The sequence below is a fragment of the Cuculus canorus genome, chromosome 2 (genome assembly GCF_017976375.1).
Source record: "Cuculus canorus isolate bCucCan1 chromosome 2, bCucCan1.pri, whole genome shotgun sequence".
NCBI classification, from domain to species: domain Eukaryota; kingdom Metazoa; phylum Chordata; class Aves; order Cuculiformes; family Cuculidae; genus Cuculus; species Cuculus canorus.
Window position 1 is genome coordinate 149,078,763 of NC_071402.1, and position 17,743 is coordinate 149,096,505.

The 17,743-nt window shown below is 40.6% G+C and overlaps 1 protein-coding gene across 1 annotated transcript in view; it reads left to right on the top strand.

Annotated features, from left to right (window-relative positions):
• ADARB2 (adenosine deaminase RNA specific B2 (inactive)) overlaps positions 1–17,743 on the top strand; it is a 318,892-nt gene that overhangs the window by 240,469 nt on the left and 60,680 nt on the right. The window contains exon 4 of the mRNA XM_054060538.1: positions 13,170–13,284. Within this exon, the coding sequence (XP_053916513.1) occupies positions 13,170–13,284 (115 nt within the window). The remainder of the gene's footprint in view (positions 1–13,169; positions 13,285–17,743) is intronic.

Here is a 17,743-nt window from a genome sequence, read left to right on the forward strand (position 1 = left end):
TTAACCACTGCCACCAGTATGACACAGGTGGTAGTTAAATTGAATAGAGCTGCATGAGCTTCATGTTGGTTGAAGCTTTTTACTATTCCTAATTCCCTTGGAGGTCCCAGAAGTGCTACCAAGAGCAGACAATTTCCTCCTGGTGTATGGCAGGCAGATGCCCTCCATCCTCATGTGGCTGAGTGCAGGATCTGGCTGCTGTCAGGGCTTGGCATGGCTGTAGGGCCAGTGCTGGCTGCAGCAGGATTGTTTTATTGCTTGTCCTCCAAATTGCCTAGGTCACAGCTAGACACTATGCAGGGTGGAAGAACGGACAGGACAGCCCTAATCCCATGGTATCGCTGGCCATAAATTGAATTAAACAGCACTTTCACCATCACCTATATCAAGGAAGTCACAGGCATGGCTTCACCAAAATGTTCTTGTTTTGCAGATTGGGAAAGGGGACAGAAACTCAACCTGAATTCCTGAGCCTCCACCCACCCCCTGCCCTGCTGATTAGACTCACAAATTCTTCTTTGTGCTGATTTGACCACAGTGAAAACAACATTAAGAGATGCTGAAGTTTCAAGCCTATATACAAACTTGTGGAGGGTCCTAATCCTGTAGTTGAAATATTTGCAATGCAGGCAAGGGTGACCTGGAGTTGGCAGTGAGTACATAAATCACTGCTCAGGCTGGAGCTGCCTGAACTGCTACCCCATCCGTTACACTTCCAGTTGTTTGTAAAGCCTTTTTTCACCAGAGGGGAATTTTCGGTCAGATATGTTTAGAAATTCTCAGATTAATTTGATTTTTTTGGGGGTGAGGCAGGGGCATTTAAGTGAGGATTTTTTTGTTTGTGTTTATTTCTCCCCTCCAAGCTGCCTTTCATTGCACATTTACTAGTTTTGGAAGACAACACCCTGCTGACACTTAGAGAAGCATCAGTGAATAAAGTCTGTTGTACAGGCTGCAAAGCCATCTGGACTTTCTACTGAAAAGGTTGGACATGGTTTTAGGCAAGATTTTATCACTTCTAAAAAAAAAAAAACTTCTGCACTCAGTACCTCTTCCAAGGTTGATGTCAGATATTTTCTTTCTTTTGTCGTCTGCTAAACAAAAAAATTGACAAACAGTTGGAAGGCAGTAAGGATGGAGATATAAATCTCTAGAGGAGGCTTTGTCAAAGGTAGTGGAGTATAAACAAAAAATAAATTAGTTTTGGTGTTATCAGAAACTGGACAGACTTCGATTTGTATAATAGTTTGTCTGGGTTTCCAGACCACCTAGACAATGCTTCTGTAAGTCTAAGCACAGATTCACTTGACAGAAGGGCGGGGGGAAATAGTTAAACACATAATCACAAGAGGAGAAGGGATGAAGAAAGACAGGAAGACAAAGGTGCAATGGGAGACATCCTTGAAATCCTTCACTTTTTTGCTTTAATCACTTTCAGGGTCTCCAAGCCACGTTTTACCTTGCTGTTGGTATTAGTCAGCTCTTGTACCAAGAATTTTGTGTAGGCTTTGTGTGCTACATACCCAACTCCAGGTTTTGTTAAACTTAAAATAGTAGTGCAAGACTAGTGCACCAGCTTGTCCTTGCTGAGGAGCACTGTGAGCAGAGCAGGAGAGAGAAACATGCTGAAAGTAATTTATTGGAGTGCCCTTTAGGTTATATGCATCTTAGCAAGTGAGCTAACATCCAGCAATTACCTTAAAAACACAGACTCATGACACAATTTTATTTATTTAGAGCTGTGTATGAAGGTGGTTATTACTCTTTTCTCTGTGGAACTGCTGTCTGAATTTTGGGAGATTCTTTCTTACCCTATGACTGTATGCAGGAGAGACCAGATGTGTAATGCTAGACACCGCAGAGAACCTTAAAGGTATCCTTCCAGAGGTATAGTGTGCTGATAAAAGACATTTGTTCATATTTGCATTGTGCCCTTTTTTTGCTGTAAAGGAAGAACTCTATTCTTCACATTCTATTTCTTATCTTTGGCACTGACTTACCTGAGCAAAATATTAAAGTTGACAGTCTCTCAATTTAATCACCAATTATATAGGAATAAATATATTTACCTATCTGACATAAATTTTAAAGAGTTTGGTCAATTTGTAGGTAAACTGCTTTGAGATTTTTGCGTGCATATTTAAATAAATTAAAACAATAGTTTTTATTTAATTACTGGGTCGATCCATTTGTTCTTTGCCTTTTCTTCCAAGAAACTCTTATTTTATAAGTCACTTGAAGCAATTTTCCCATGATGAGGAAGTTTTCTTAGAGTTTTTAATTGCCATTAAAAAATCTGAGCTATAAGTGAAAGCTGTAACATTGCACTTATCTGTGGGTAGATCCTTTCCAACCCTCTCACAGGTACAGTACTAAAGGAAGTTCATGCTGTAGAAGACAACCCATGCAGTGCAACTCCACAGTCCCCTGGCCCCATGCTCAATCCTTCCCTGTGCTCTTCCTCAAAGACAAGTCTGCTGAGGCAGTGGGTTTTGCCCTAGAGTGTTTAAAAAGGCTATTACCCAGGTTCTAGGTGTGGACACTTGATTAGGAGTTTCTTGACTGGAGATCAAGGGGAGGGTAATGGGGAAGTAATATTTGGTTTTTACAGTATAGGCTAAAAGTAATGTTGAATTTTTAGCTTATATCCATATTTTCGGCAGATATTATTCAGATATAATTCCTTCTGTTTGTCCAGTAAGGGTCAGTAAGTCAGAGAGGGACAGGTTTTGGCACTCACCCCAGGTACGCACCAATCCCAAAAGGCTTTGTTGGTTGCTTGAGGGACAGTTGGGATTCATCACAAATCACTGTTCTGCCTCTCCTGGCACAAAGCCACTGTAGATGATGATAACTGTCCCTGCTAATTACACATTTGAGGAGAAGCCCACAGAAGAACGAGGTAACATGAAATGTAGATTGCCTTACCACCCCTCTCAGCCAAGAGAAAGGTTGTTAGCAAGGTTACAGCCAGATTTCCAGAATCATTACAGCAAATGACAGCAAGATCTTTAACAACAAGAAAGGAAAAATACCAGTGTCTGTATAGTAATTGCCACGGAGTGTATTATATGCTCTGCTCTACAGTGATTCAGAAAGTTGAATCGTGCAGTGCCTTGCTGGGATCAGCAGTTCAGAATAGATTAAATTTGTTTTGGACACTGCCTGCACTCTGCTTTATGTAACAAAGCATATGTGTGATGGGGAAGGCTCTTAATAGCACAGCCCTTTAATGAAAACCATAAACACACAGGCGTAGATTTTCCAAGTGATGCTCAAGGAATTTGAGCAAGCACTGTTCTCTCCCTGCTTTAAACATTTACCCAAGAGCTGCTGGCCAGTTAGGCTTTGGGAAAAGAGTGGACCTCACACAGCCTAGAATGTCACACGTGACAAGGGTTTTGCCACTGTTAGTTTCCAAAGGATACGCAGCTTAACGCACCTCAGAGTGATAAAGCGAGGAAACAGAAAACAGAAAGGACTGAAATTTCTCAGCTAAAGCATTGATTTTATTAAAGAGAGATGGATCATAATATGAATCTAAAATCTAGTTTTTTATGGAGAGCATAAAAGCCGTTTTACAAAGTTAGTCATTCCTAGGCACCGTTGACTTTATAGAGCTTTTATCTAGTTAAAGAAAACCCATTCGTGCTAATTTAATATCTGTTGTGTACAACAGCTTGACACCTGAGGCTTGTCCTGAAGCAGGCACAAGGCTGCAAAGTGAAAACTACTTCATTGTTTTGAATTATTCAGTGCTTGCAGCCAACCTTATGTGTGCCTCTATAAGAAGAAAGCTTTTGGGTTGAGGATCAGTAAAAGAAAAGACAAAAGACAAACAACCCCTCCTTTCGGGGGTTTGTTAGCAGGTGCAGTATTGACTTCAAGAATGATTCTGCAAAATTGGTATGGACATTCTTCATTACCAGAGCGATAAAAGCAGAGCTGTACTCAGAAGAAGCAAAGCTGGAAACTTAGCATGGCCTCCTTTAGGGAACAACTGTTCATGTCAGTGGAAAAGCTTGATTCCTCTAAATTCATTGAAATGGTACTTATTGGTAGCATCTTTTTAGAGCAAGATGAATGCAGACAGCAGTGAATCAACCACAAATAGAGGGGCTCATCTGTTAGCATCCTAACATTAACACAGTAATGCGAATTTAAAGATTCTAATTAAACCTACACACAAAATGTTTTTCTACGAAGTAGAAAAACATACTTTTTGGAGGAACAGGGGCATTTGGATTTGACAGCGTTTCCTCTTTCAATAGTATGCTTATTTTATGTGTTCTACTTTCTTTCAGTCACTCCAGGGGTTTCTGAAACAAATAAAAAGATTCATTATATTAAATTTGATTCATTCCCTGTAGCCAACGAATATATTGAGAAAATAGACCAATTATTTTCACTGAGCTCTTAGAATAAATTCCTGTTTTATCTTTATACTTCCTACTGTTGCTACAAATTTCTTTTCAGATATTTAACATTGATTAATCTCATTTACAAGATCATATAGTAGTACCTATGTGCAAATTCAGAATTTTTTTCATTGTAGCAGAATTTACATCACTGGTATCAGTTTCTAAATTAATCCCTCTCCATATGCCCCATTAAAACTTTGTTTCACCCCCATTTCAAACTTGATATTTGTGTGAAAAAAATCACAGAATCATAGAACAGCGGGGTTGGAAGGCACCTCTGGAGATCATGCAGTCCACTACCCCTGCTAAATAGGTTTACCTAAAGCAGGTTGCACAGGAATGTGTCCAGGTGGATTTTTAGTACCTCCAGAGAAGGAGACTCCACAGTTGCCCTGGGCAGCCTGTTCCAGTGCTCTTTCACTCTCACAGTAAATAAGTTCTTCCTCCTGTTCAGGTGGTACTTCCTGTGTTCCAATTTGTGTCCATTGGCCCTTTTCCTGTCACTGGGCACTGTTGAGAAGAGTCTGGCAGTCTTCTTGACACCTGCCCCTTAGATATTTATAAGCATTGATAATGTCCCCTCTCAGTCTTCTCTTCTCCAGGCTAAACAGGCTGAGCTCACTCAACCTTTCCTCATAAGAGAGATGTTCCAGTCTCCTGATTGTCTTTGTGACCCACCACTGGACTCTCCAGTAATTCCTTTCTTTTTCTTCAAATGGGGAGACCATCTGGAGAACACAATACTCCAGATGTGGCCTCACTAGGGCAGAGTTGAGGGGGAGCATAACCTCCCTCGACCTGCTGCCTACACTCTTCTTGATACACCCCAAGATACCATTTGCCTCCTTGGCCACAAGAGCACATTACTGGCTCATGGTTAGCTTATTAACCATCAGGACTCCCAGGTCCTTCTCCACAGAGCTGCTTTCCAGCCAGTCAGCCCTTAACTTTTGTAGGTCCAGGGGGTTATTCCTCTTGAGGTGCAGAACCCTACACTTGCCTTTGTTTAACGTCATTAAGTTCCTCTCCAGCCAATTTGCAGCATGTCCAGGCCTTGCTGAATGGCAGCACAGCCTTCTGATGTATGAGCCACTCCTCCCAGTTTTGTATCATCAGCAAACTAGCTGAGGATACACTCTGTTCCCTTGTCCAGGCCATAGATGAATATATTGAACAAAACTGGGCCAGTACTGACCCCACTGCTAGCTATAGGCTTCTAGCTATACTGCATTGCCGATGACAAACAAATGTAACACACTAAGAAAAAGTTTGATGAACAGTGGCACAATTCCTCTTTGCCATTCGCAGCTTAAAAACTCACTGAAGATATTTAAAGTTTACTGGGAGACTTTTGGGTTCCCTTGTAAAAAAGTTTCAGACACAGAGAAGGACTTTTAACTTGTGTTTAGCCATTTACGAAAGATCAAAAGTGAGACGCCTCCTGCCGTCTTTATCATTGCTGGAGTATATGCTGGATTTATGAAAAATTAATCAAAATTTGATTAAATGGTTTTTAGCAGACCTCACATTCATTAGAACAGGGTCAAATCTAATGCCCAAAGAAGTAATTCAGAAACCTCCCAGACAGGAGCGCTGAGATTCACGAAAGGGCCTTAACTCCGAATTCTACCTTTGTCTCATCTTTATTTCTCCATGCATGCTGTATCCTCCCAAACTCATGGTAGTGGGTGACTATTATTTTCCTAAAGCCATAGGTTTACTGGGAAACACAAAAAAACAAATAAGTGGAAGAAGGAATTTCCTAATCTGACTCCCACTCTGGGATCTTTTGGGGCATTTTGTCATTCTTTCATCTGCTGCATAGGGACAATCTTCAAATCCTGCTTCATATAGCAGCCATCACAGTGTTGATATTTAGTGAATGATCACTAATGGTATAAGCAATGGTGTGGTGGCTAATATGTTTTCTGGGGCTTGTGAAATTAGCACAGCAATCAGCTTCCAGCCAGGGTAAGGGAAAGAGAGGGATGTAGCCAGCAAATAATCGCTCTGCACCCAGAAGCCCATTGCACAGTCCGAGTGAGTCGGCCCAGTCAGCTGACGTCAGCCGAGCCACTGACGAGCCTTCATGAATGCAAAGCAAATTTGGGACATTTGATGATTACAGAAATAAAGAATTCACTGTGATAGCTCAGCATCCCATGTAGCTAAAACATTTGTGATAGGACTATGAACAGATGGGGGGCAAAAGTGATTCTTTTGACTGAATCAAAAGAAGCAGTTATCTTCACCGTCAATCTTGATAGGAAAATGATAAGGATATTCAATGTTGGAAGAGTGTTATTGGAGTTTTCATTAGAAGCTCAGAGTGGGAATGTGTGCTGCTACCTGTATCCCCTCTGAGAAGCATGAACAGAAGACCTCTCTGAATCAGGATGTACTCAGGATATGAGAGCATGGTCAGCTGAAATGAAAACATATAACCAGACAAAATAAAACCACATCCATCTAAGATAAAACAAAGCCCATATACACTGGCCCTGAAGGATAAGCCAAAACCAGGCATAATGATCAATACTGCAGGAGTTATGATCAGAGAGAAATAATTACTGCACATCTCAAGGAAAGAACCACAATGAATTCTCTGGCAGTGTCTTGTTCTTTGAGTAATACTCTGTAAATGCCTGTGCATGCTGACGTAAGGCTGAGTTATGATGAGCTGTGGCCTGCAGTCTCCAGTCTCACAGCAGAAGTCTTTGCACGACCCTGCTTGCAGAGTTTCATCATCATCATCATTGCCATTTGCCTCACCGTTCCCTTCAGAGGTGGGTAAAAATCATCCTCTTTTACCTCTGGAGAAGTGGGACTCAGTAAAACAAGTGGGTGCCAGGAAGAGGTCAAGGAATGCACCCAGCCTGCAACCCACTGCCCTACTTCCTTCCACAGGTCACCCCTGCCTGTCCCTTCCTCTAGGTCCTCATTCAGCACTTTCCACCTTGCTGGAGGAGTTCCTGGCAACAGGGGTTAAATGGATGCTAGAAGACTGATGGTGGAGGGCATCCCACAACCCTCGGCTATTTCTCTTTTCAAGTCTGCATCTTGAAGGTGATGTAGTACCTGGGAAGAGCCTGACTAATTCATTGGCTCAAGGGTACAATCACTTAGTGATGAATCTCCGACTAGCTACAGCAAACTTATTTACAAGCCTCGGAAAAAGTGTGTTGTGTAGCAATTTGCTACACACCCTAACCAGAAGCAGCGCTCCAGGACTGATATTCTCTGTGCTATGTTTTCCTCCCCTCCTGTTTAGACAGTGAGTTTTCCCCATAGGAAAAAATACAAATTCCTGCTGTCAATGAGCACATGTTTTCCCTTCAGCCAGAACAAAGAACTAAGTGTCCATCTCCTTTTATCAGTGAAGGGAGTTGTGAACTTAATTCAACCCGATTCACATATATTGTGTTCAACATTTACCCCCAATGTCAGTAGTTTTCTGGAAAATAAAGTACTTGGGAGACAGGAGAAACAGAGCCCTTGGTGATATCTGTATAGCAGACTATTCCTTCCCACCCATATGCAAATCTAACCTTTTTGATATTTCAACCCTATAAACCCTAAGACAGGATTTCAATAGACAATGTTTACTAAAGGCTTTCTCCTTTATAATCTATTGATTTTAATATCCTTAATACTCCTGTTGAATGTCAGTTTTACCCTGAAGACTCCCATTGCAAACTTGAACACATTTAATTATTTATACCGTTTGAAGTATTAGTGCTGAGAAGTGACTGAAAGTTTTTAGCTCTGTAATGGCATGGTCTAAAGTATGATTTTCCTTTGCGAATAACACAAGTAATTTGATATGGTAATCAAGGGCAGATGAATACTTCAGACAACACAGTGCACTTTTAATAGTAATGACATCTATTTTCATTTTTTCCAGCCTCCTTGTGTATGTTAAAATATAGCTCATAAAGTACTGCGGGATCTCAGAGTATTTTTTCACAGTGAAAACTGTAGCATTATTGTTTTCTTTCTTCTGATGAGTACTTGAACAAGTAATTGTTGCTTCCACCAGTGAGTAGGCATTTAGGCAATGTTCATGATTTGAGTGGAACTGAGCAGATTTGCCCCTCAGAGTGAGTCTATCAGTCTTGCTTGCCTTACTCATATCAGTCACAGATTTAGCAAGACCAAGAGAAGTTTTGATCTCAAAGAAATTGGCTCTGAGACAAGTATTTTTTGTACAGAACAATGTATGTGAGGACATATGGAGGGTAAGATTTTGATAACAGGCAGACCAAAACAGGGGATTCAAAAGAAACTCAGTACCTAGAAGACCAGTTCTTGCTTAGAGTCATGGGGTTTCCTCCCAAAACTCAGGCAAAGCTGGTGTGACAAAGCTCACCCTTGGCTTGGGCCTGGGCATGCTTGAACTCCCATCCTTGCCGACTGAGCCTTATTTGGACCATTTTAAAGTCAGGCATATTTTCACTGGCTTCATCGGCATTTGCATCAGACCCCAGTTTTCCAAAGAAATTTAACATCCAAACGTAAGTCCTTCCTAGGTCCAGCACTTAAGTGGCATTTGAGCATTTGTTCCTCCATGTGCCTTGGTAAAAATTTTCAGAGTTCTGACTGTCTGTATCTGTTTATTTTCTTCTGCCCTGTTCCTGTTACCCTGCCCCAGGCTGCCATTTCTGTGCTATTACATGATCAGAGCAATTGCACGCACCTCTGTTAATTGCACTGATATTTTTCTTTAACAAGGCAAATTCCTACTCTACTTTTTCTCTCATCTTCTAAAATTTTCCCTTTTTGTACTACCAACCTGATATTCGGTCAGCAGCTGCCAAGATGTATTTGGCTCCTGTATTTACTCCAGATGGAGGCTTTTATTTTCACTCTTATCTGGCAGTAGGAACTGTGGTATCACCAAATGCAACTTTTCTCTGAGGTTAACTGTTTTGATAATAGAGAATAACAAAAGAATAGCTCCTTTTGTGTATGGTTTTTAAGTCATTATGATGACAGATAACGTAGTCTAGCCTGTATCCCAAAGATTCAACCTCTGGATGATTGCAATGGCTCACAATTGCCATCAATAGTTGGGTTTTTCTGGGTTTTGTCCCATCAGGAATGATCATCTGGATATCATTTAGTAGCCTAGAATTATTGTTTAATAGGAAAGCAAGAGAATCCCTGAAATGAAATCTATGGTTCTAAACTGAGCAGGGGTAAAAGTACCAACTCTTATCTCCACCATGTCTGTCCTGTATGCATTAGATATATTTGCAACTAGTTTTGTCTTTGTAAAAGCATTTAATCCAGTCTAAAGACTCTATATAGGCAGAAATTCTGTCATTGTTTTCAGTGTACATGAGTGGACCAGGCCAAATAGCTGCTCTAGGGTGTGTTAAAGAGGAAGGCAGCACTCTGTGACTCTGATAACTCATGGGTATAGATCAGGAAACTAACCCCAACACAGCTCTATCACCAAGCCTGCTTTCAGGGGTGGATCATTCAAGGCCCTGCAATTACACTGCATTACAAGTATCAAACCTCAGGGTCCATATAGGATTGAGCTGTACATCTATTGACTCCTTATTTTTCTCCATCTGCAGAAACAGACCCTTCCTGTTCCTCCTTTCCATTGTACTTTGCATTACTCATTTGGAAATTCAGGGCAATATGATAGCCTGCAAATGACCTCTCAGATTAAATACTAGGTTTCTGGTTGTTTTTCCTGCATCCTACGTATATTCATGTATGTCGCTACTTTGCTTTTATTAAATTCACTGCTATCCTTTTAGGCAATGGATTCAAGATGAAAAATATTCGCCTGACTTATTTTAGCTAAGAGGCTTCACATTTAATGGATTTTCTGTTCTTTAATGTCCCAGGTCACACCTTGAGATCAGCAAATACCAAATTCCTTATCGTCCCTAATGTTATCTGAACTCATGTCGTTATTTTGCCTTTAGTGAGTCTCTTTGCTCTCTTGCTTTGGAATCTACTGCCAAATGAAGTAAAGAAAGCTCTGACTGTGGGGATTTCTAAATCCAAAGTTAAAAGTTATTTGTTCTATTTAGCATTTTTAAAATGATTCTTTTAGGAATTGCATGTGCCTCTAAGCTAATTAACTCTTAATGAGTGCAAAATGCCCTGGGATGCAGATTTGGAGGGTATGCTAGAAATGCAGGCATGGACAGGACTGCAGTACTGCAGGAGATGAAATTTATGATTTGATTCTCTTTTTAAATGATGGTGCAGATAGTTTTATTGAGATACTCCTTTTTTTTTTTCTTTTTTTCTTTCTAGTCTAAATAAAGCTGATCAGATTTTCAGTCCACCATATGGGACCCAGTTATATCAATCCTGCAAATACACTTTAGTTTTCCGTTATGGATGAAGTCACCCTTCAGTAGGGAAAACAAGTTTGGAAACAAACTTTCATATTATGAAAGACAAGCAGTGTTCCAGCACTGAGCGCTTAGCCAGAGCATCAGGAAATCAGAACACCTGGCTGTGTCTGGCTCCATGCTATTCCCCTGGACCAGTCCCTCACCCTGTTAGAGCCTTCACTCATTCATCTGTAAAGCAACTATAATTGCATTTATATCACAAGGGTGCTTTGATGCTTGACAAATGAGAATTGACCCAAAATTCATCCTTCAGACGCACCGTATGAGCAATACCTTGCTCACATGGTGGTTGTGGACAATTAGATTAGCAGAAGTATAAAAGCAGTCAAAGTGAAATTCCATTTAGGAACTGTCAAACTGCTCTTGATAATTTCTCTTAGTTTTTATCTAATTCTAGTGTAGAATTTTCCATGCATCTCCCAGAAAGGGTTTATATGGCTCTTTCCTTCTTTTGCAACAAGCCAGCATATCTTATTCCATGTTATACTAAACTGTCTTTTTGGGCAAATGGTTCATTCCCAGAGCAATACTTTGGAAAGCTGCAGTTAGCAAAACAAAGAAAAATTATTGTGTCAAAGAAATCCTATTTCCTATGTACCTGAGCAAATTAGAATCACTTGCAAAAAAATATACTCAGTTTTATGAAAACTATGTTGCTTAATTGTTGTTATGTTTTATTCAAATAGGGTTTTTTATATTTGCTATAATAATGTTTAAAAATTGAGCTGACTTTCTGCAACAAACTGTAGAAACATATGGCGTACAGCCTGCAGAGGCTCTCAGTGGCAGTAGTGTTACCAATAATATTTGTGAATCAGATTCTGCTTTTCTCTGAAAAATAGCAGTGTGTTCTCCCAGTTTAAAATACTGTATTTTCACCAACATGTTTTCATCCACACTAACAGTTTTAGGAGAAAAAGAATGGAAATTATTTTCTTAAATACATTTCCTTACTTCTGCATGGCTGTGGATCTTTCAGGGTGAGTGTCATCCCTGTGTGCCATGAACCCACTTAAAGAAACCAGAGGAATTCAAGCAGGGGTTGTTTTAACATGGCCTCCCCCAGGAGAAAAACTGGAATTGTTGCTTGGGCAAGCCACTTTTCCTAACAAAGGCACGATCACATTCAGAGCTACCCAGGTTACAGAGTGCCAGAAGGTCTCCTGTGGGCACCCCAGAGTAAGCTCCAGCCACTGGGATCTGCTCTCAGAAGAATTTGTGGGTATAGCTTTGTTTGCCACAAGAAATTAAATTATTAAAAAAAAAAAAAATAATCCTTTGGATCTTACTTTTTTATGTTCAGACTTGAAAAGCACTGTAAGAACAAATCATGTTCATGAACAGTGTTCTTCTGACTTATCTCTGATGTATGCTTGAAAATTTCATTGTCAAACAAAGCGCAGAAATTAAGTAAATGAAGAAGTAATAAATGGTGCAGCAGGAAAGTGGTCCTAGTAGTGGTGTTCTCAGGAGCAGCAGAGCTAGTTTAGGTTCACAGTCATCCATATGCTGTCTGCAGGATTCAGTTTTAGAGCTTTTCCCCTTCTTGGCCTCAGTAACCAGCTTCCCAGAGGTCTCCCTCCTGGCTGGACTCATTCAGACCTGAGGATTCAGACCACACAGTCTCTATAGAGACCAGTCCATGGGAAAACATGACCTTTCAACAAAGCTGCTCTGCTCAGGAGGAGGCCTGGCAGATTGGTCCTCCAGCACTACCACACACCAGTGAACTTGTGCGAGCAACATCTTTGGTAGGATGTGCAACCAGAGGTTTCTCTCATTTTCTTCCCAATGGCTATAAAGGAACTATCCCACTCCTCTGATGGCACTAAACATAGCCAAGATTCCTTAGCTGATCATTTTACCTCATTAGCAGTCCATCACTAAAAACTCATCTTGAATGCAGAAATAGGTGGTCCTTTCCTATAACACAGGTCTCAGCTCAGCTCTCAGGCTTCAGTGGGCTAATGGAAAATTTCAGTGGGGTCGTGGAAATAACTGGTTTGTTTGGACACACATCCACCTCTTCAGCTCACCACAATAAAATGCTTTAAGGACTAACAAATTTCCTATAAACTGATCCAGGATCAACAAGTAGGAGGCTGGAAAACAGTCAGCCTTGAAATCTTCTCCCTTTACCACTAATCCTAACCAATACGAGTCTTAGCTTTAATTCTGTTACTTTAGCCATTTCTGAGAAGGATGTGTATGAGAGAGGTAGTCCTTTTATCTTTGCTCAGGTAGGTGGTGTCTAATTCTAAAAGGCACCTCTCAGCAGTTGTCAGCAGGTGACTAATCTGCAGAAATGCCCAGTTTCCTCTATCAACAAAGTGAAAGATTTCTTTCTGACTGTGTCTTTCAGGATTTTGCCGACTCCGTATACCAAATGGTTGCACAGAAGTTCCAGGAGCTGACAGACAATTTCACTTCCATGCATGCACGCCACAAAACTCTTGCTGGCATTGTGATGACCAAAGGTAAGGGATCCTGTCATTTATTTTCTTCTGGCATGTTTCATAACTAAATAATACATTATTTACCTGGTCCACAGTATTGAAGGGTGCCTTTACTCCCCCACAGAAATATAAATAGTAATGCAAAGACATTAAATATTTACACCTCAAGTAAGTTTACACAAAAAAAGATATTGGCAACAGAGGTAAAGATCTATTCATAAATATGTCCATACATTGCTTTGTTTACAGGACAGAATGCAAATCTGTCTGATTTTGCATTTCCTAATAGATGCAGGGAGGTTAATTATCAATAAAATGTTGTATTATTTATCAGTTGCTTTTTGCATCTGGAAACACAGAGTTCTTGTTGTACAAAACCACCATAAACCTTGTTTTAGACCGACAACAAAGCCCATTTCCTTTCTAAGCAAAAGAAGCAAACCCAGACTATGTGTAATTTTAATTCTGCTCTGCTCTAACCATGGGAAATACGTACGCTTATCAGTGGGGTCAAAATTTTATATTCATTCCTGTTAAGATTTAACTAAAGGGCATATACTACACAGAAAGCTTTCGTCCTTTGATGAAACTGTTGCACAGATGGTCTTTCTTTGTGAGTATACCTCAGTTGGGGCACCTCAGTATTTATGAGGATGTCAGCAGTGGAGATGCTGCTATGAACTTCATTCTCACTCTGATGCGTGGAGCACTGGATTGAGTTTAGAATTGAAAGAATAAGCTCAGAGGGGAAAGGCATGTATAATTCATTCAGACTTGTCTTACTCCTTCTTTTCAACAATTACATAGCTAGATTCAATGGGGACATTTGTGAATATTGCGAAGCAGCATGATGAAGACAGGATTATCCGCTGGATCTTTTCCAGCCACAGAATTTAAATACAACTAAGGTTTATGTTCAGAGTAACTTAGTCTCCTCCTTTCTGATGTGAAAAGAGTGAGAAGGCCTCTCTTGAAATTAGAAGTAGAGCAGTTGACCTAGGAGTCTTTTCTGCCTCTGTTTGGAAAAGAACTGCTCTGCAGCTACATTTCTTATTTTGCTTAATCTGCTTTGTTTTGTTAATTTTTATATTACTTTGGGATCTGGAATAATGGATAAGACTTCCATTTTTTAAGTACTGCAAAGACTTAATGTTGTACAAATGCAAAACATGGTGTGTAAGTCCTATGGACCACAGGAGACATACTAGGTACCAATCAAAATAAAAGGAAGAGCGCATTTTACTTTGGAAATGATACCCACTAGACACAGCATACTTGCTGCCTTGTCATAGTTCAGTTTCTGATGTTGCAGTCATCAGATTTAAACAAAGCACCAGGTGCCAGGTGCCCCCCAAAGCCACTCTATCGCTCGCCTCCTCAGCTGGCCAGGGGAGAGAAAATATAACTAAAGGCTTGAGAGTCAAGATAATGACAGGGAGAGCTCACTCGCCAGTTACTGCCATAGACAAAACAGACTTGACTCTGGGAAATTAATTTAATTTATTACCAATCAAATCAGAGTAGGACAATGAGAAGTAAACCCAAATCTCAAAATAATTTCCCTTCACCCCTCCCTTCTTCCTGGATTCAACTTCACTCTGGACTTCTCTGCCTCCTCCTCCTGAGCAGCACAGAGGGATAGAGAGTGGGGGTTGCAGTCAGTCCATCACACATTGTTTCTGCTGCTCCTTTCTCCTCAGTGGGAAGACTCTTCACACTCTTGCCCACCTCTAGAGTGGGATCCTTCCCACAGGAGGCATTCCTCCGCAAACTTCTCCAATGTAGGTACTTGCCACAGGCTGCAGTCCTTCATGAACTGCTCCAGTGTGGAACCCTTCCATATGTTCTTTCCACAGGGTGCAATCCTTCAAAAAACGGACTGCTCCAGTGTGGGTACCCCACAGGGACGTGTCATGCCAGAAAACTTTCTCTAGTGTGGCTCCTTTCTTCATGGGCACACAGGTCCTGTCAGGATCCTCCAGGTCCAGGCAGGCTTCCCAAGAGGTTACAGCTTCCTTTGGTCATCCACCTGCTCCAGCATGGGCGCCTCCACGGCCTGCAGGTGAAGACCTGCTTCACCGTTATCCTCCACAGGCTGCATGGAGGCAGCCCACATCATCATGGTCTTCTCCACAGGCTGCAAGAGAATCTCTGCTCTGACTCCTGGAGCATCTCCTCTCCCTCCTTCTTCACTGATCTTGGTGCCTGCAGATTGTTTCTCTCACATATTCACTCCCTTCTCTCCTGGCTGCTGCTGCACAGCAGTTTATTCTCCTTCTTAAATATGTTATCACAGAGATGTAAGTACCATACTGGTGGGCCCAGCCTTGGCCAGCGGCGGGTGAATCTTGGATCTGGCTGTCACTGGCTCTGTTGGATATAGGGGAAGCTTCTAGCAGTTTCTTATAGAAGCCACCCCGGTAGCCCCACCAACTACCAAAATCCTGCCATGCAAACCCAATACAGAGTCATATGAAGAACAGTGTGAAACCCCACACCATGTGGGAAGGAAAGTCATCCAAAGGAGTCATAACTTCCAAAATTGCAATTCTTGAGTGTAAGCAGTTCTAGGGGAGGGAAGTACATCCCTGCTAGTCCTGATGGGCAATTGGGGCTATCTGTATCTCTTCTTTGGGGAAGGAGTGAAAGTGTCTTCCCAATGGGCTTTTTTTATGGGTCCTATGTATGCCCTTAGTGGGATTCTACACATTTGTATTTCATATTTCTTCTTAGTCAGCATTAAGACAAAGTATAATTTTACTTATGTTCATGAACTATTTCCCTGGAGGCTTCGTTTTTAACTCTAAACTCCCTTTTATGAATTCCTTCAATCTGTTAACCATCTAATTTGTCAATGTCTTACGGGTTTTGTGGAGCCTAGAAAAGAAACTCACAGATATGCAGTGATTCACAGAAGATGCAAAGCTAGAAACAGTCTTGTCTTGGTACATTTTCCAGGAAGATTTGAGTTCCTTCCAGCACTAGAATGTCTGCCAACCATGGAAAGATGAATCATTTGCCATTTGTGTCATTATTTTCTCTACTGAAGTTGTAGATTTTTGGTCTGGTCCCCGCCGTCATTCCCAGAGATAGCAAGGATCTTGACACGCTCTGTTCAAATATGGCATGAACAGGTTATCCATATAAAACATTCAAATAAGTATTAGTTTCCTCTGTTCTTAACGTAGAATTTGGCAGAAAATGCTTAGATCTCTGCCAGAAATGTATTAATGACACCAACAAAACCAAATCTGGTAATGTCTTGTTGCATTTGGTACTATAGACAACTATAACAGCCAAAATTTATTTGTTTTTACCTTCATTGCAATTTAATGTCATCCTGACCTCAAACAGCCTTTTTTCTGTGGTTGTACAATTTTCAGACAAAGCTGGTAAAAAGCACAATGTGATTCCCTGATAACAGCTGTTAAGATAATACAAAATCTTTGCAGACAAAACAGAAGTGTGCAAGATAGGTTTTCTTTTCCTGAACTCTGACATTTTTTCTGCCATTTCGGTTTCCCAGGGAAACCAAAGAGAGTTACATTTAGGTTCTATAATTGACTTATGCTGTAGCACCCAGGGCAAATTCTAAAGTAGGAGAAAGAAAAAATTATGTTATTGACTGACTGTGAATGTTCCCCCGTAATAAACTGCTAGTCGGAAAAACAGGCAGTCCAGTGTACTTAGATATGCTTTTCTCCTAATTAGGGTGAACAGTTGTGAACAGTCTCAATGCATTTTTTGTGAAAGTAAGTTTTCAAAACATTTGATTAGTAGACATCAAGATAACCTTGAATAACTGCCTAGGTAGGAGCAAATTATCACATTGAATACCAGCTGATGTGATGTTAACTGAAGTAATATAATACTTGAATATAGTAATAATTCAAACACTAACATAACAGATCCTGAACTAAGCATTTCAAAAGATGGAAAGGTTGAAGTAAATTATTTAACAATTCTCCAGCTATAATGTATTTTAAATATTCCAGTCATCTAACACATTCTAATTCTGTTGAAAGACATTCAGAGAAGATTGTACTATCAAAAAATTGTTTGATTTACTCCAGGAAAAATTGTTCAACAAGAAGGCATTGCATTCAAATCTTCCATGCAAAACAAGCCATATTCCCACAGAATATCTTCAAGCAGCACAATAAGTATACTTGCCATTGTAGCATAGTACTAGTACAGGAATCTAAGTCTTATTGCATACTGACTTTCCACAGCAATTCTTCTCACTTCTCTGAAGATATAATGGGTTCACATCTGGTAAATTAAGAACATAAGTTCACCCGTGGAAGAGGCAGTCTGGGTAACATTACATCAAACAGAAACCATCACCTCAGAACATGCATATTCAGGTATATGATGCGTGTAGTTGACTTTCCTCATTGTGTTTTGTATTTGCGGATAAAACAGGGATGATGACACCAATGTTTTGGCTGTTGCTGGACAGTGCTTGCAAAGTGTCAAA